This window comes from Atractosteus spatula, chromosome 14 (assembly GCF_055471065.1).
Source record: "Atractosteus spatula isolate fAtrSpa1 chromosome 14, fAtrSpa1.hap1, whole genome shotgun sequence".
Lineage (NCBI taxonomy): Eukaryota > Metazoa > Chordata > Actinopteri > Semionotiformes > Lepisosteidae > Atractosteus > Atractosteus spatula.
The window spans coordinates 28,010,576-28,031,134 of NC_142719.1; the positions used below are offsets into that span (position 1 = coordinate 28,010,576).

At 36.7% G+C, this 20,559-nt stretch overlaps 1 protein-coding gene across 3 annotated transcripts in view; it reads left to right on the plus strand.

Annotated features, from left to right (window-relative positions):
• LOC148821020 (gamma-aminobutyric acid receptor subunit beta-2) overlaps nucleotides 1–20,559 on the plus strand; it is an 86,150-nt gene that overhangs the window by 52,975 nt on the left and 12,616 nt on the right. For all 3 annotated transcript variants that reach the window (XM_088931732.1, XM_088931733.1, XM_088931734.1), the window contains one exon: nucleotides 17,139–17,276. In XM_088931732.1, coding sequence (XP_088787858.1) covers nucleotides 17,139–17,276 — 138 coding nt within the window. The remainder of the gene's footprint in view (nucleotides 1–17,138; nucleotides 17,277–20,559) is intronic.

Below are 20,559 nucleotides of genomic sequence, written 5' to 3' on the forward strand. Positions count from 1 at the left end.
TCAGTAAGGACTCTATGAATGTAAGAAAAAAGCTCAGTGCCCTCACAGGAACAATTTCCTCTGGCAAGACTGTACGATTTGCATAATAAAAAATTAATTGGAAGGCTCTTTCTTCACAAATAATTATAACACTGAAACATATTCTAGATGCACAGAGATTTTACTTTTTTTCTTCAACTGCAATTCAGTAAAGAAGGGTGTTTATAAATAATAGTGTAAAAGAAAAAAGATCATGAAAAGTTAACTCATTTTCTTCTTAAACACAGAAATTGTTATCTGATTTGATAGCTGATTTGTTGTTTATTTCTGCAACTTCTGTCTAATGCAAAATTTTAATGAGAAAACCCATGAGGCTTTTGCTGTTTATCTCTGTCTCCAACTTCATCATGAAGCTGTGATTTGAAGCTGAAGTGGCTGTGTTTTTCAAAAGCTTTTTTTGTCATTTTAATGCTGGTGTTTTTGACTGGGATTTTTTTGTTAAATTTCACAGCTGCACTGGATACACTTGCAAAGATCTAAATAAACCCATGTCTTCAATTAATTTAGTTATAGCACCGACAATGGCAGCATCCTCAAACCAAAGTGTAAGAATTACTGGTGAAGCTACTTGTGTTGTGTCTTTCAGCAATTTTGTTGTTTCCCAAAGGCTGTTAGGGCTCACTGCAATTTTTTAATTGGGATAATCCCTTAAATTGCAAAAATAAGTGTGCCCCCTTTAATATAGTAGCATGGCATAGAGGACCTACAAATGTGCCCCATATTATAAAGCACCTGCACTCTATTTGATATAACCTGAACTATAAATCTGTATAACCTGGGCTGAGGCAAGACCAACCTTTGTACAAAAGTCTTCCCAAACTGACTTGTCTGTAACCTGTTTATCCTCACTGAATTCTTCCATAAACCTAATGTTAGGGTATGGGAGAGTTGTACTGTGCTTTACCTTTCTTGCCATAACAGTAGGGAAAAGTGAACCATGTTTTTTCCTCTTTAACCTATGGAAGGATAAACAAACCTGCCTTTTCCCTTTAAAGCCCTAAGGAAAATTTAACCTTTTCTCTCACCTAACTGAAACCTTGTCGGACTTCAAGACTAGCCGATGAGACACCTAATTCCGTGTTTTGACCTTCTTATAGAGAGAAAAGCCTGAACATAGCCTGTCTCTCTGCTTCATACTCTCATGTTCATGTTTCTGCTCTTTGGCTGGTCTCTGAGTTGCATATCCACAGCTCTGAGGCATACAATAGCTGCTCCAGAAATGGTACAAGGAAAAGAAAGCCTTTTAACCCATTGTGTTGGTTTGATATGGTAGTAGCTTATCAGTCCCAGATAATCTTGTTCACCTCAACAAATGGCTAGGTGTCTTGTTTTGGATACTCACAACCCCTCAAGATATATTTTGAAGATAATGTCAGGTAACTCCCAGTAAGAAGGCAATAGGATCTGGAGTGTCAGTTAAGGGGTTAACGTACCAGAGGGCACTAGTGAGGCACTTTGTTAAGACTGCATACTCACAAGACTTTTTTAGAGCTGCCCACCTGCATAAAGGTTCAGTAAGGAAACAGTCAAAGTTGACTAAATGAGAGTCACACTCTCACTAGCAGGTTTGGCAGTAAGATACAGAGCCTCCTGGGGAAGACTCCAAGGGTCTTAGACCCCATTGTCATGGCCACAGTGAGAGACCAGGTCTCGAAGGTAACATCTTAACCCTGACAGGGGCAAATTTTGGCACAGTCCTGGAGGAGATTGAACAATGTTACAGATAGCCTGTTCTAGGGAGGGGCTGTCTGAGCAAAAGAACAACAGCTAATAGTGACACATCTGTCCATGTGTCACGGACGTCCAAAGGGACTAACCGTGGGGAGTAGGAGAGCGGAAAAAGACCCATATGCGTAGCGGCGAGACGGGAAAAAGGCCCGGGCTCATTAGTGCAAAGAGTTACTGAATGCCGTATAGAAACCTGTGCCCTCAGGGAGCGGACGTGGGGCGCCCTGGTGCTAGGCGGGTCTCAGGACATCCGAACGTCAATGCTGAGCCAGGACAGAGTGCAAGACCCGGAAATATAAAGCCAAAGGGAAAAAGAGGGACAGGAAGGACAGCAGACCGGAAACTAGGGACAGGACAGAGAAGGAGCGCCCTCTGGCTGCAGAGGGCGTGACACCATGTCTGCTCCAGTTGAGTGAGACATGTCTCGTGTGAGACACTCATTTGGTAGTTGAATTAATCCCAGGGTTAGGAGTGAGGTGTCTAGAAGTAAGGAACTCCTAGACACAGACTGTTATGGTTGTTGAAAGCAGGGAAGCTCACAAGAGTTGTAGTTTTGGTCATTTCTGTGCAGCTCACCAGTAAACAAAGATGTTAGAGAAACAAGACTGGCCCGAAAGAGGTATTTCCCAATACTACTCATGACTTAAACTAGAACAAGGTTAAGAAGGTATGCAGTCACAGACTGATTAAACGTCAAAACACTGTTAAAAACAACAAAATCAATCCTGGTATCACGTAAGTGAGGTAAAAAAGGGGGTTAAATGTCGCAGATTTCCTTCACATTTGACTACCACCCAAGGAGATCTGTTACACAGCCACAGCAGAACCTCCAGGCTGGTGCTAAAGAAGAAAAAAATAACAGGTATCTTTTCAAGTAGTTTTATGCTGACCTCAAAATTTCTGTGTATATATTTGACTTGATTATGAATAATTGCTAGAATTCAGGAGATCACATGACTGTTTTTAATGCAAAAGTATCATAGTCATGACCATATGCCATTGCCAATGCTTTCTTCAGAGGTTAAAGAAATAAAAACCTTTGCTTTTTCACTTTAAAATAACTCTGCTTGTCCTTTGAAAACATCAACAATTTAGGGAATGTGAAAGGTTTCCTTAGTTGACATGCACAGTAGTGCTACAAAATGTAATTAAGTGGTTCTGCTCAGGTGTTTGTCCATTTAGCAAATGGAGTGTAAATCACATTGTTTTCTTCATTTCACATATTTTCTCTGTAATTATGAAAATTAATTGCAATACATTTTCTTTCTGTAATTTGTAAAGGGTCACCGCATTACAAACAGGGTAGAAACATTGCAAAATACATCATAAACCAACACTTTATAAATCATAATAAGTCCCAAAAACAAAGGAGTACAAAATTAAAAATTGATAAATATTTAAGTGCAGCCATGGTTTATGAGGCATAAAATATATTAAGTAGGCATAAAATAAGTCAAAGAGGTATGCAACAACTGGATTTATTGCCAACAATGTAAATAAATAATTATAAATGTACGTTTAAAGGCCAGTTAATGCTTATAACCACAAAACTGACAACCACAGTTTTATTTCAAAATTACTGGTGCATAAAACTGCTTACTTTCTACTCATATGAAATTATTTTCTCAGGGCTTGACTGGTTTTCTGAGTAAATAAAGCATGGTTGTCCCCAGAAGTGATCATTTACTGGGAGAATAAATACACGTCTCCAGAGGGCACTTCACATGTACCTTTTTCTGAAATGACTCAGGTTCGCAGCTGAAGGAAAAACAAAAGAATACACAGGTTTTGGGGCAGCTAGATGCCATTTTTTTTCTAATCACATTCACTAAACAAATGTAGGTGTATATTATTTCCGCAGTGAAATATTTTTTGAGGTTTCAACCACAGCTGCAACAGTGAGGACTGAAATTGTCATGAATGATAGAAGGGACAAAGATTTCATGTGCTGGTTCCTTCTGTTCTACCTGTCTAATTATCCAATGCAAAGGTTTTCCAATTCTGTGATGTTTAATGGTGTAGGGACTTTACTGTATATGTTTATAGAGATCCCTTCAGCTAGTGTCCCCACAATGGGAATATTTTCTCCAGTATCTAAAATGCCAAGGCAGCATTTTTACTTCATGTGAGAATGATTGAACTTGATAAGTACTGTATATACAGTATTTACTTAAATTTGTATTATTTATGAAATACCTTCTGCTATATACAGTACATGTCTGACCAATATAGATAGAATATGGAAATTAACTACCAAACAATTGTAGTTATGTAGGAATTATAGGAAATAAATAATAATATATATTAACTGCTCTGTTTTAATCCCTACTCTTGGATTTCTAGACTGAAATATCTCACAACTGTTTTCCCTCATCTTACAGTGTAGTTACGCCAGTTGATGGACTGAGTACTAGATAAGACGAAAACACTTCTAAAATTTCCATGCTGCTCCATTTGCTCAATGGGAGGCACAAGTACATTACCTAGCTATCGTGTAAGATAGGCTGCGAAGGTGACCACTTACACCACTGACTGGTTGCTCTGCTATGACTTATTAAGGACAGGAATTAGTATTTTTCTCTTCTCTGCAGTTTTCAAAGCCTGTTTATCCCATTTGTAAAGTGGTGACTAAAACTGTGTACAGTACTCTAGATGCAGTCTAATTGGTGGTGATCAGAATGCACAGTGGCTATACAATGATCAGTATAAAGTAGGTATTTTTAATATGTTTCTGATTCATGGCAATCTGTGATATGTTAAGCTGGTTGACAAATATTTACCTGATTCAGTTTGCTCCTTTTTATACTGCATATTGATACTATAATGAAAATATTCCTATCGCTTGCCAGTGTTTATTTTGTACTATTTCTTTCCAGGCATTCAAAATACCTTGTTTCATTTTTAAAGAGGAGGATAAGTACACCAAATATTATTCTTACTTATTATGTATTATGCTTTATGTGTGCTATATCAGGATGTACTATACTGTATATCATGCCCATCCTTTACCTTGTTGAGTCATTTGGTCTCCTGACAGTACAGTACATTACCTCTTGAGACAGCTTTTTAATGCTATATGCACATGAAAAGCCCTTGGGATGAGTAAAACGTGAAATTTAGCATGGCAGTATAAATGCCAAGATGCTAATCAAATGTAACACAACATCAGAATCAGAAACAAAATGTGCCATTAAGGTTCTTAATTGTTTCCCCTGATACAATTAAGGATAATAAACCTTTTTTGCCTTCAAGAAGTAAAGACAGCTATTTTTCATAAGTCATTCTTCAATGACTTACAGGTACTGTATGTGTCTCTTTGCACTTAACTGCTGTCCAGTCTAACCAATAAATACCACATTTAATATAAAAACAGTATTTAATAGGTCAAAGAAAAAAGAAATGAAAATAAGATGGGCCCTATTTTGCCTTATCTGCATATAAAGTATAGATTATATATTCATAATTGCAAAATTACTTAAATTATGTTTCATAGAGATTTACTTAAATATTGGGTTCTTTCTAAGCATGGCTTTAATTATATCGTTCTTGCCTTGGGTTTATAATTAGCACAGGTTTCAAAAGTAAGAGAGGATGAACCTACACTGTATCCATCTGTATTGGTACAGTAGGTGGTAAGACAGAATGCTACCGCCTTACTTATCTTGATTTGATTTCAGACCCTTCGTTTTAGTGAATCCTGCCTGAACACAGGTCACCAATGTTAGGTTCAGCTGCACATGAATTCAATGAAGGCAGATCCTCATTGTCTCTGAAGCAGAGGTGTCCATTCCTGATCCTGGAGGGCCAATATATAGGCAGATTTTCAGTCCAGCTCAACTTTTAATTACCTAAATGCTTAATTACAACAAATTAGCAGCTGCTCTGAGCTCTCCAGGTCTTGGTGTCTTAAAAAGGCCTTGTAAACCTGCAGAAACAACAATCCTCCAAGACCAGGACTGGATCCCCTGATTTGTAGGGTTCTGGATCTTCAGTGTACTTGTAAGTAGAAAAGTTTATGTCCTTTTCCTGGCATAGACTTTGAAAGTTCAGTGTGAAACATTCTTGTACACAGTATTTTCATTTTCTATCCATTTGCTAACTGTATACAGTGTCGTAGAAGAGCTAGAGTCTATCTCGGCAAACAATGGGTGCAAGGCAGGGTACACCCAGTACGGGATGCCAGTCCATCACAGGGCAAACACAAACATGCACACACTCACACCAGGGCCAACTTTTCTAGAAGCCAATTAACTAACCAGTATGCTTTTGGACTGTGGGAGGAAACCAGAGAACCTAGAGGAGACATGAACACAGGGGGGAGATCATACCAACTCCATGCAGAGCACTGCCTAGGAATTGAACCCAGGACCCTCACACTGCAAGGCAGCAATGCTAACCACTGCGTCACCATGCCTCCCCTTTGTTTTCCATTTTTTTTTGTTAATGTTCCTTGTAATGACTGATAGAGCCTGTGACATCATAATAGGTTCTATAACCCATTAAAATTAAAGCTTAAATCATTGTTTGCAGTGAATTACGTTACAGCAGATTGAAATCTATTAGATGTACAGTACAATATAGATCTACTGTAAGTTGATGTCTTAATTTAGGGGTCATTGTTAGTCAACTTTTATAAAAAAAAACACATACTTAAAATATGAAAAATAATTTTGTAACTTGTAAACCATAGTGAAATAGATTTTGAAAATAAACCTCTGAAAAGGCAGAAATGAAAAAGAAAGATTCAAGCACAGCTGTCAGATGATGATAATAAACCCTGTCATATTTATGTTAGTGAAGAATCAGCTCTTTGAATGAACTTTGCAGTCCATGATAGCCTGATTTGAAAATATTTGATGGTTTTAGCAATATGTCATCAGTACCAGGTTTTCACTTTTATATAACATATTCTGTCAAACAAAATATTCAGTACTTAGCACTTTCACAGTTCTGAAATACATTCTGTATTGCTCAGAGCTATCACTTGTGTAAATAAGACTACTGTACTTCTAATAGTAACTAATTACATTTATGTACTGTAGTGCTTTTCATCCCAAAGGATTCAGAATTGCTTTACATGTAACAGGGGACCTACTAGAAGCCTGGTGATGCAGCAACCATCCTACGTCTGCAGTCCCACTATATATCAGATCAGCGGGAGATATAAAAAATTGAATTTAGAGTGGGGTTTACCTCGGCCAGACCAAGGTACCTGGCCGTAATAGTTACCCAGGACACTGAGGTCAACTCCCCTACTTTTATAAATAGTGCCATAGGATCTTTAATGAACAGACCTTTTACATCTCTGATGGTACCTCCTACATCACAGTGTCTTCTGTCGGACACTGGATCAGTACTTCTGGTCTAGAAGGAGTCTGCTTTCCTTCTAAGTTGCTTGGCTTCTGAAATCCAACTAGATCAGGCTGTAAGTTGATAGCCCTGTCAGCAAACATGTCAGAGATACATATGCGGTATAAAGGGGAATGTTGCTAAAATATTAGGACCAGGAAACAAATTAAAAAAGACACAATTAGGACCGTCTGTCAAGTGATATTTGACAAACACAACTATTTAGACACAAGAGGAAAAGGAGACAGCAAGTCCACAAAAAATAAGTGAATGAACTAAAATATTGTTGTGTTGCATTATAATAATATAATATAAAGAAAGAAAAATAGTTTATTACCCTTATTTAACTGCATTTTAATACTAGATTTAGGTAAGAAGTGATTTTATATTTTTGTTTGCTGCTGGGAATGGCATTAAAAAGTTTAGCATATTTTTTCCCCATATATTTCTGCTCTCACCCTCCCTCATCACACCTGAAGAAGGATCCACAGCCTAATGTTCCATTTCAGTTTTATTTCCACTGTGATATTCACCTCCACGTGCCTTTGTGGCATACTGACATAACTCTGCAGTCTATCACCTGTGTTATATGTCATTAGGGACCATGTTAATATCAGGCCCGAGGACATAATTGAAATTTGGACATTTAACTTCCAATTTAATTTTAACCACTAAATGTCTCTATGAGGTAGTCATTTTCTACATTCGTTTTATAATTATATTTGCATGGTGATCACTAGAAATGAACAAAAATCCTAACTCTTTTTGGAATAAATGGCTTAGTGGAGGAACAGAAAGATGTTGTAGGACAATGTTGTTGAAAGAATTTGTAAGGTATAGGCCATATTAAGTTGGTTTTCCTCATTGTATTTATCTTTTTGATTAATAGTAATAATCTTTTACATGTATGTTTCCTGGAAGAAGATTTGAGTCATTTATTCCAAATACATAGTGACAAGATAAGGTACATTCTGTTACTAACAGTTTTTTGTTAACTATTTTGTTAAGATAAATATATATCTAGATACTTTTGTTTTGTAATTAACTGTTTTAGAAAACACTTTATATCCATTTTGGTTATATGACGAAAGGTTGACATAATGCTTGTCAGATGAAATGATACTGATATTTTCATTAATAAGCCACATGATCACATAGACTTTAGCCGGAAGGTATCAAGTAATTAGCAGTATAGTCTTATTCAGTTTCTTGTAAATGAAGGCAAACCTAAAAGGAAAATGCCAATTGAGTAATATAATATACAGAAAAAGTAAAGCTAACTAAATGAAATGCAGTCACATTTTCACATACCTGAAAAGCAGAGAAGCATTCATTTTGAAAATAAAAGAAATAATTCAAACAATTTTTTCCATAGACAAAAGGTCTGTGCCACTTGTAGCATTTAATATTTTAACACCTTACTTTTAATAAATTACTAAAGTTAAATTTACTTTAGATATGTATTCATTTCATACAAAAGACAGCAACATAAAAATCTAAGAAATAACAGGGCAGCACTATAAAAAAACAACAGAAAGAGAGAAAGGTTAGTGGCATCATCCAAATTTTATTCAACTGGTACAGTATGTTATCACCTAGTGAGCTACATTCTTTTATTCAATTACTAAAAATTAGGCTTGTCTAACACATCCACATGGCTAACATTTTTCAGAGTATATGAAACACTTTTTTTTTTATAAATCTAAAATGTCACAGCTGGATTCAACTTCACATTCCAAATGTCTGCTTATTTCAGCCAAATAAAATTATGTTTAAATTATACAATGCATAAAATCCTAATTTAGAATATTAGATTACAGCTTTGGACATCAGTTATAAGAGGATCTGCTGCTTGAATCAGTTCAAAGCTTAGTTCCTGGTTTTAAGGAATGCCATACACAAACAGAAGGTTAAAGGAATTAAGACTTTTTAGACTTGAACAGAAGAGACTACAGGGAGACATCAAAGAAGAGGTTAAAATCCTGAAAGGTACTGACAAAGCCAACCCAAAGGAAAACTTCAGGAACAACCATTAAGCTACATAAAATACAGATGTGAAAATTGAAATCAAGAAGAACAAACTGACAAGCCATTGTTGAAACACATTCCTTGAAACCCTTCTAGAAAAAGATGGACAAAATCCTTGGAACAATTGTCTGCTAAAAACAAAATGAGCATGATGGGAGAAATACTATTTTTCCAACCTTTCTTAGGTTTTTGTGTGCACTGAATGTGCATTTACACATAGAACAAAATATGCTGATTTTTATATGTATTATAAAAGCCACTATCAATTGACTATGAAGAAAATAAACCTAGCTTTATTCAATCCTTTTTTATACACCAGTAACTCTGACAAAATATTATTTTGCTTTTGATATATGTTCAGAAGTACCTATCTTCTTTTACTAAATTGTGGGAGCAATTAGCCTCAAGCATACAATATGTAAAGAAATGGCATTCTTCATTTAAAAAGTACCTAGAATTTTTTGATTGAGGCCAATCAGTCTGGCCATGTGACAGTTGTTTTCTCAGTCTGTCACTCTGTATTACAAGTAAACTTGTCATCTTCAAGACCTCTAACTAGAAGCATGTAGTGTGTAAGGTCATATTTTTGCTGTTTGTTCAAAAACTGGGCTTTTGAAAAAAGAATACCCTTTTCTTCAAAGAATGCGGCCAAAGAAGTTGTAGTTTTTTGTTCTAGAAACCATTGTATTGGCCATTTTGTTTGGTTCCCTTTTCCACAATAACATAATAGGGTGTTTTAGAATACAGTATGTATTCTTTTTGGGGGCTTCAACACATCCATGTAAGAGTTATTGTGCTATTTTTAAATGCTTTTTAAAAAGGCCATAACACAAGCTGTACAAAATACAGATTGTCCTATCAAAGCAATATTCTTTACAATGAACATTTGCTTAAAAAACACAAAAGAAAAAATGCAAGTTCAAGTTTATTGTCATTATACTCATATACAGGTATATGGTATAAAGACATGCTATTTAGCTATGGTAAGTAGTACAAAAACATAACAATACAATTGTATAAGAAAAGAAAGACAGAGACAACAGGCAATGTACAAAACAACATCAGTTGTGCAAAATCATATATCAACAGAATGAAATAAAGGATAGAAAATTATAGGGAGTAAACTTCTTGACATGTGAGGTAGAGGTAGATTTCAACTTGTATTTGAGTTTTGATAAAGAGAGAAGGCACTGTAAGGGTTCAGATTGTAGGTGAGAGAAGCTGTCAGGAAGTCCAGAATCCAGTTGCAGAGGGTGGTGTCAAGACCCAGTGCACTGAGTTTCTTGACTAGTTTCTCTGGAATGACGGTGTTAAAAGCTGAGCTAAAGTCGATGAATAGTAGTCTAGTGTACGTGTTCTTTTTATCCAGATAGGATAGGGCAGTGTGTATGGCAATGGAGATTGTGTCATCTGTGGATCTGTTGGGCCACCAACACCAGAATTATTATTATTATCATTAAACCAGAATATTTTTTTTCAAGACAATCACATTCTATAACTACTGTATGTAGCTCTGTCTGTTTCCAATAATAGACATACTGTACACCTACATATAGCTACAGTATGCTACTGTACCTGAATTAAGGTCTATAATATATGGGTAATGTGAAAAATGAAGAGAACAATATAGAGCAAAACACTGAGGACCAATGATGCTACCACTTCCATATTTAATATATTGGAACAGCCATTTCACTGTATTCCTTCCACAGTAGCTAACATTTGTAATGTACTGTATGCTTTTCGTTATGTGAATAGACAGTAAAATTGCATATTGTCCTGTAGTAGAATGTATGAGGCAGCATTTTCAGCATGCAGTCCTAAATGTATGTTTTTTTCTTGTATTAAAAACTTGTTGACGGAGTGATACTTGAAAGTTCTAATGTATATATGTATTTTAAGCATCTAAAGGGCTTTGGCAGTTTTTTGTGTTGATTTCTTCCATGGGATTGCTGTTTGTGAAGTATTGTGAAGTAATCCAAAATAAATATAATTGCCCTCAAAATATTAGCACCAAGTCATTGACAGAATTGATGCATGCTTACATTGGTATTTCTGTCTACTTTTGTGGTTTAGCATAGAAAATATTTAATTATCCTTTTCAAAACTATTCTGATATTAAGAAAAAAGGCTAGAGGTAATAATAATGATGTACAATCGGCCACCTTCAAATGCTTCAAATAACATATCCAAAGTAGGTGTCAATAAACAGCTGCTCACAAAGAATGATTTGGGAATACCAGACTTATTTTTAAAATGTTTTGCTACAGAGGTTCAGATCACTCTTTTTTAATTCAAGATTGTTTCCACCAAGAGGAAATATGGAAAAATTAGCCCCAGTGTGTTATGTTACTGTTTTAGATACATACATTCTCTACAACAAGAGCTTTTCAAATTCAGATAAGAAAAGGTTTACATTTGGCAACTTTAGGCGGATATCTAGTTCTCATGTGATATATATGAATTCCATTTAATTAGACACCAGAAATGTGATTAAAGAAATTTCAGACAGGCACCATAAAACATTAATGTGTACTTTACAACAAGCAGAAGCAAAATCCCATATATGAGAATAGTTTAAGCTGCTGGAATAAACTCAATCATTTATTTTATTCATCGGACCCAAAACACCCACTTCACAAAGTAACTTAATCTTACAAGATAAACATATCGTTCTAGTCTGTGTGATCCTTACAATACTTTTCCTAAGACTGAAATGCATAGCATTTTTTTAAATGACTTAGTTGAAGGTAAATAACTGATATATTTTTTATAGAAGGCTAAGTAATGATGACAGAAATCTAGGGGGAAGATGATAATTTACAATGTCAGATCAATGGTAGAGATAGAATGAAGTAAATGAGAGGCAAACCAAATGAAGTTAAAATTTGATGATTTGTTGCAGTATTTGTTGGTACACTGTAGAGGTACAGTAACAACAGCCTCTACATCAGAAATATTTTTGTTCACTGCATTAGTTTAAAATAAAATGATAATATGATTATTTTATCCTTAGAAACATGTTAAGGTCTGTCAGAATTTACATACAGTATAATTCTAAATACGGTGTTTGAAAAGATACTTTTAAAAAATATTAATTCTCATTTTTTCCAAAGTTTTCAATGTTTAGAATATAAAATGCACTCAAGCTCATGCCATTTCTTCATTGTCACTGTGTAGCATAAATTATACATTATGTATAAATTATACATACTCAATATTTTCTATGGAACACCAACATAAATAAGTTCAAGTAGGTAACTGTCAGCAAGTGTAGACTGCAAAGGAACAGGTAAATTTTTATTCCATGCTCAAAGGAAAAGAAAAGAGACACAATATTTCAGCTGTGGAGCCTTCTTCAGGTGTGTGAGTTTCTTGGAAAATAGTTGAAGAAGTCTCTTAATGGTAGTCTGGGTGGTGTCCGAGTTAAAGGAAAAGGTGTTAAATTTCAAACGAAATCCTTTAGGAATGATAACACAATGATGACATCTGTAAAGGAATAGGAGGTGGTTAGAAAGCCTGGTCTTGGAACAGATTGCTGTGAATGCCAGTTTAGTGAGAGAAGGGGGGAAGTAGCCCAGGGAGGAGGAGAAGGAATGATGAAGAGATCTAGAAAAAGATTTAGCAGAAGGCATAGTGGGTTGCAGAACTGGGTTGAAGAAGTTCAAGTAGGTAGCTGCATTAGCATGGGTAGGCTGCAAAGGAACAGTTAAAGGTCTATTCCATGCTGAATGTCTCTTTCTTTTCTTTTCCTTTCAACATGCAAAAACATACTAAATAGACTCCAATGTGAAAAACCAAACAAACATAATTTCCTGGCTACCTCTAAATGTGGAAGGACAGATGTTAGATGCATTTCTTTCTATTTATAGTAACATTTGAAAAATTAGGGCAGTAGTTGAATTGCACATGGATTGGAAGGATAACTACTTTGGTAGTGGATTTAAAATCCTGAAACCCCTGTTAAGTAGGATTACAAAATGTTATCTTAATGTTCACATTACTTATGTTTTACCAGGAATCTGCCTTCATTCTCATGCATATCATCTACTGTAATTTACACGCAACAGCCTTAGGAGAGAAATTTACAATGATAAGCTCAATGAAGCCATACACACATAAAATTGATGTATACGATGTACAGTACAGAAGACTTTTTCTTTGTTCCTCCCTAAATCTCATCCATTAATGTTGTTCCATTTTAATAATATACCTTGTTCATCTACACATGTAATGTGATTCTTTTAAAAGTATCAGTGGCCATTTTCTTTAGATTTTAATTCATAAATACATCTGTCTACTTTTATGTACACATGTGAATGCATACAAAATAATAAAACACGATGAGAAAATAATTAAATTTAAATGTGTTCAAGATATAGATTGTTGTACTTGATTAGTATTAAAATAGATTATATGACTGCTATCTTTACAGAACTTAATGATAATGCACAGCTGGATGCTCTTACAAAATTGAGTTTAGCAACCCTTCAGTTTTACAAAAAAAAAGGACTCTAAAGAAAGCCTTTATAAAAAAAGTCTTTATAAAATCTCGAAATGGACATCTTTATAGGTGTCCAATTTCTATTGCCAATTTCTATTCCTCTGCCTCACCTCTTGCAGATCCTAGGTTCAATTCCAGTCTATGGTGCTTTTGTGTTGAGTTAGCTTATTCTCCTTTCTTTCCATGTGTTGGAGTCAAGTGGTCAAATTTATTTTTTCTTCCCAAAGACATGATAATTAGGTTAACATCTCTAACCTATCCCTAAGTGCTTGTGTATGTGTGCTCCTTGATGGAATGGCACCTCATCCAAGGTGTAGTCCCTCAGTGTGCCCTGTTTATTCCAGTATGAGCTCTGGGTTATTGCATCCCTTACAAGGAGCATCTTGCTGATAATTTATGCATGGATTCCACAGTATGTGAAAGATATAAAGGAAATCTTTGATTAAATATCCAAACTAGCCATCTAAGAATGAACAAACCTATCCTTAAGATACAGTTCTACCAGTTTGAAGTTAAAATGTTTGAGTTAAAAAATGCATTGCCTCCTGATTATATTTGGTGTGAATGTAATTTAATATAAACGTCTTTTGTCTGAAATTGGATATCCTTATTTATTCACATATTTTAAAAAGAAGATCTGTGCTGTGTTTCTTTCTTGTAATAATTACAACAGCAACCTTTATTCTATATAACCACATTCATAGTACAGTACATCATCCCAAAGCATTGAACATATGGTTTCATAGATAAGACAATGTCATCTTCAATGTGAAGGATAAAGTTGGTGAGTTTATATTTGATGGGAAGGTACCTTCTTTGCAAATAGTTTTTAATCTTTGTGTGTGTGTTTTATATTTTTATGAAGCTGACCAACCCTTCTCTGAATATACTGACAAGGTTGATTTTAGATCTTTTTATGTCTGTCATGAAAAGGTTGGTAAATATCGGTCTATTTTTGTCTCGGCATGCTTTTCCCAGTTATAAACATAATCCCTTTTTATGCCCCTCATCTCCTGAAACAAATTGTTTTGTGCTACACTAAAAAGTGTTTAAATGTGAAACAACAAACAACAGTTAATTTCAAAAAGCACGGAATGTTTACTCCTTTTTTATTTTCTAATTAAAATGTGAAAGTCAAGAAAAGGAATGTTTACCTGTTTTACTATGTAGCGGCAATGCTTATTAATAAGATAGAATTAAGTGTTGCTGTGCCTCTTCCAGAGGCCCCTCTCTCTCATCTCTGTGGTGCAGGACACACAGAGGCCATCCCATGTGGTTTCTGATTTAAAGTGTTTTCTTACTGACAAGGAACCAATAGGCAGCCCAGCTATCATGATCAATGGCCATTTCTGGCGCCTATCTGTCTCTGAGATTCTTAGGAACATCTGGATTGATTTCCTAGGGACAGAGTTCATTGTTACTCATCCCTAGAATTGACCAACCAATCAGGAACCTGAAGGGCATGTGGGTCCCGAATGCCCGCCAAACTCTCGACCAATCAACAACTGTATTGTTCCCCATTAAAAGGCGATGCACAGGCCTCAGACCTTGCTCCTCTGTCTGTTCTCGTGCTCAACATGGACAATCACATGACTGCCAGTGTTGTCTGAGTGCTGGGACTTGTTCCAAGCGCTAGGCCGGAGGAAGCCCATACATAAAGACAGATCTGCCTGGTTTTGCCTGCAGCAGCCCTCGCTGGCCCCATCATGAACACCCATCTGATCACCGGTGCAACATACAGTAGGACGCTTTGTCTACAATCTGAATAAGTTTTTATTCAGCAGTAGCACTACGCTGGAAGCGAACCCCGAGATCCTTCCTCCCCAAAGAGTGTTTGCTTGGACTTCAGTCACCCCCTGTGCACAGAGAACTACTACTCAGCCACGTTATTAGTAGGTCCTTGGAAAGAACGCTGTCTAGCGCTGCAGCAGCAGAAATCTCTCCTTCCTTCTTCCACGACTCGGAGCTGCAGCAGGATTGGTTTGGCACCGAGCCAGAACTGGGCCCGAGGACGCTGATTGGACGGTGCTACGACAGAGCCTGCCAGCTGGTCTTTGTGTCCCTGCCCCGGTAAACACAAATCTGTATCTGGATAAGCAGCCCGATATTCTACATTGCTACCTCAAGAATTCAACTGTTTCTCAACACAAGTGTAATGTATTTACTTTTGCGTATGTAGTGTAAAATGTGTATTCATGAGACTGATTAACAAAATGGTATAGCTGATGGGTATACTGAATGCATATTCCTTGTTTGGTATGTCTTCATGATTATTTTTCTTGCATTTTGGTAACCCACACAGTAAGATCTGCCACCTGTAATCAGGCAGACTGATATATTTTATATGCACAATTTTATGTATTAATAAATGGATTCCGTGTATTTGAATCCGTGTGTGTGAGTTGCTGATTGTTCTGACCATTGATCTTCTAATAGCCATAAAAGAATCACCTCATGATTTACTGCCACAATTAATAAATTGTCCCAGTGAATTCACAAAACCCCTACAACTGTTTGCATTTATGGATACAACAGGCCTGGTGGGTTACATGGTATTAAGGGTTTAAGTAAAATAACAATGTCCACCTGGAATATACTGAGGTGACCAAAACTCTTTAAGGTAACCAAGATGTTGAAATGAATTATCCAGGATTACGTCTAGTATGCTTTTGTGTCTGAAGTTAGCAATTTAGAGTTTTTTGGCAATGGAATACAATAGAAGGCAAATTTGAAGTTCAAGTAAAGCACAATGTAGAAATTGTCTAGAACATCTGGTCAAATTAGTATATTCAAAGTCAAAACAGCAGATCATTGGAACAATTTTTGAAAACACTGACAGAGATATTGCTGCAAAGGTTAAGTCTGGACTCAAAGGTTCATGTCCAACATAGTTTACAGATTATTTGTGAACAGAAATAAATAAATGCCCAATAAAGTCACACCTTTGTTTTTAAAATCATTAAACATTACCACCCATTTATTGTGCCAGTTCTCTGAAAGGTTGTGCATAATATGATAATCTTCTGTTTTAAGTAGAAGTAAAATACAGTACATTACAAATAGGGAAGTACAGTACCTGTACATATTTTCAGTTTCAAAGTAAATACAGCATCTTGTCAAGGTCAAAGTACTTTTCAACTGGTTCATTTTAGGCATACTTTCTGTTTGAGTTTAAAAAGTATACACTAAGACATACAGTAACTAATAACTCATGATACAACACTTAATAGGGCTTATTAACTTCCCTTTAATTTAAAAATATGTATTTTAAACTCTTAACATATAAGAATACATACAAGTATTTGGAAGAAAATCCCTAATGGTGAATGAAACATTTGTCTTGTTTTTGTAACAGAAGAGTTTCTTTGAGTAGGGTATCTATTGGATAAGGAGCCACTGTGTCTCAGTCCTGCTAATTTACTTTACATATGATATGTGGTTCTCACAAGCAAAATAAATCTTTGCAACCTATTTCTGTTTTTGTCCTCAGATGGCTACACAACCGATGACATTGAGTTCTACTGGCGTGGGGGAGATCATGCAGTGACTGGAGTTGAAAGAATAGAACTGCCTCAGTTCTCCATTGTAGACTACAAGCTTATATCCAAGAATGTTGTATTCTCCACAGGTAACTGCAAACCTGCCCCAATTCTATTTTGAACAAGGTTCATGGTATAAAATAGCATAACTCAATTGAAAGGCACACCTGAAATACACTATTGTTTATTGTTATACTTCATCCACGTTACAGGCAGAAAACTATATGTTTTCTAAAAAACATGATACTTAGATTACATCTTTTACAGAAGAGATTGATACTGGATTTCCATTTTAGATAATGGACCCGTCAGGATACCAAAAAACATGAAACTAGTGTAAGAAGAAGAGGTAAATTCCACTTTATCCACAAATAAAAAGAGAAATAAGGCAACCCACAAAGTTTCAGTTCTGGAGCCTTCTCCAGGTGTGTGAAGTAGGCCTCTCACTCAAAACATTGTTCTTTTTTTATATGTTTAAGTGAAACTCTAGAAACAGCTCCCTGGCTCATTCTTCACAATAGTAACGGGGGCTTGGGCAGCCTTATCCTCACAGCTAGGACCCTCATTCCTTCAGCTAGGCAAGCAACAGCAAGAACTCTCTACATACTGTATTTCATCCATCTATCTCATTTATTAGGATATAATTCAACTAATGAACCCTAGATTATATGGAAATGGGACCCTATTGAGATTGAGACACTTGAAGTTGTACTCTCAACTCAAAACATAATGATTAACCCATCTACTAAATCAACAAAATTTTCAATCACAACTACAGTACTTACTGTATATTAAATCAAAAGTCTGCTTCCAAAGTGTGCAAGGGCAGCCCACAGAAAATAATAAGTCTCTATATGCACATTTCACAGTTGCATTTAGGATGCTACTTAATGTCTGTGATTGCCTTTAGTTCATTATAGTATCTTTATACTAATTCCAAAGCACTCATTCTGGAGAATGCTTTGAAGTCCATTACACTCCTTTTACAAATGCCCTTGTCCAACTTTACATAGACAGCACTCTGTCTTCAGTGAATAGAGAGCATGTGCATTGAATTAACAATATAAATTGATGGAAAAAAGAAATGCAACACCCACTCCTCCACACTCTGTCCCTCCCGTCTGTGTGGAACAGGCTGAAGAGTGACTCATCCGTGAAGAGGACCTGATGCCACTGCTGATGAGTCCATCATAGCCTTTGTCTGGCCCAAGCCAGTCCGGTGTGACGTCTAGGAAGTGTGAGCAGATCTCTGACAGGTCACCTTGCTCTAAGGGCAGCAGCATGGAGCCTCACTGTCCTGTCACTGATGTGGGCATTGTGTCTGCTGGCAGTTTCAGCAACTGAAACGATCCCACAGATGGACCAGTCTAATATGTTGGTCCTGCTCTGGTGTGGTCACTCAAGGGTGACCGGATCTTGGACAATCATCTGTCCTGCCAATCTGCTGAAACCTTCTCTGCAGTCGGGACACAGTGGAGTGGCTTACTCCACAGTGTCGGGCAACGCTGACACATGACATGCCTGCTGTCACGACTGTAGTCCCTCCCCCTTAAGGGCGCTTCGACCCTTTCATTTCGGAATTGATTTTGTGCACCTGTCCCCTGTTTCAGCCTGTTCCCAGTCCTCCTTAAAAGCCAGGCGCTGACGTTAATCCGGGCTCTGCATCTGATCTCCGTATCATGCGAGTCCGTTAAGGTTTTATTCTCTTTTCCCGTTCCCCCACCAGATCCGACCCGGTTCCAGTTTTTATCTGGTTTGTTTTGGATGGACCGGCCGGTTTTGGACTTTTGCTTTTATTTCGAATCCCCCTTGGTTTTTCTCCCGGATTGTTTGCCTCGGCCACTCCTTCCCCAAACACCAGCTCACCTAGGACACGCCCCCTGTTTTGATCCCCGTTTCTTGCATGGCTTTTTTCCCTAGTGTTTCCTCACTCCACTCCGGATTGTGTCATCTCCATAGGGTCTGGAAAGAACTGTTCCGTTACACCTGCCTACAGCATGCTAATGGCCCTCTCCCTTGCTTCTGGTGACATTCGAGGCATTATGGAATGCACAGAAAACTGACTAAGTGTGGCCTGTTTCCTGCAGTGACCTAAGCTTTGAAGTAAGGCCTTTTTAAAGGTGACCTGATTAGGCACTGTTCCACCTGGACCTCGTTGGGTAAAAGTGTACCTAACAAGCTTTCGTGTGATTGGCAAGTTCCTATGCCTCACTGCACAAGCTGTATTGCTGGTCCGAGGGCTTAAAGCAAATTGACAGCTTTTTGTGAAAGTACATAAGCTATAACTATATTATTCTCATTCTTTTTTCCATCAGTATATATTGAGCTTTAACTAACAGGAAAATGAATGTTTGTGCAAATCTATTCAAAAACATTTTAATATGTATCTCTTCCTTTCCCAGTATGCTGGGCATCCCAGTTTAAAGCTATGTCATTTCTCACTTAATCATTCATGCTAGAGTAAGAAACACAACATTTTGCAATGCTTCCTATGATCACATGAAGTGGCCATTAACAGGAGGAAACAGGCATATTGTTGGCGTCATCCTTCAGCTGCAGCTTCTCATTCTCATTCAGACTCTGATCAGTCCTGATGCCACCTGTGGGAATTTCTGAAGATGTTGGTCTTATGTTCACAGAGCTTAAGCTCATGAGTTATTTAAGGAATGTTTTTTAAAGTCATCATTTATTCATGAAGTGAATTATCATATTCATGAATGTTATGCAAGAAGCTAAAAGCAGAGTAGTGGAATGAGTGCATTGTAGACACGTTTATGGATATCTCACTCTCACTCTGTGAGAAAAATAAATCAGTAATTAAATCCTTTTCTTGACTTAATAATGATTTCTTTAGTCTGATTACTTTTGAATAGGTGTGGTTTAATAGCCAAAAGTTTTAAAGTTTGTGAAATAGACAGTCATGTGAAACTTGCAAATATTGACAGCTCTGTGGCAACAAGTGAACAGTGTTAATTGGCATCTTATTCTTAGGTATGCTAATTACTACACAAATGGCAACATTATTGTAGAACAGAAGCAAATAATTTCAGTTATCTCTTTCTTTTTGGGTAATTCTGAGATATTCCTATTTTGGCAAGAGAATGCATTATACATTCATTAAAGGCACATAAACATGGGTAAAACCATCATCAACCTAAAGTTGAATTTTGAATGTGGCTACACCCCTCCCCATTTAATAAAGGGGGGCTTTAATTCAGGTAACAAAAAGGAAAAGGTTTGAGATTTCTGTGAACAGTTATCATTTAATAACTCTCTCATCCCCTCTTCACTCACTGGGTTTATTTCAGCACGTCCTGGTTGGGTAAGTAGGTCATTTTCTGAGCATTTTATACAGCCCTGTCCATTAGGCGT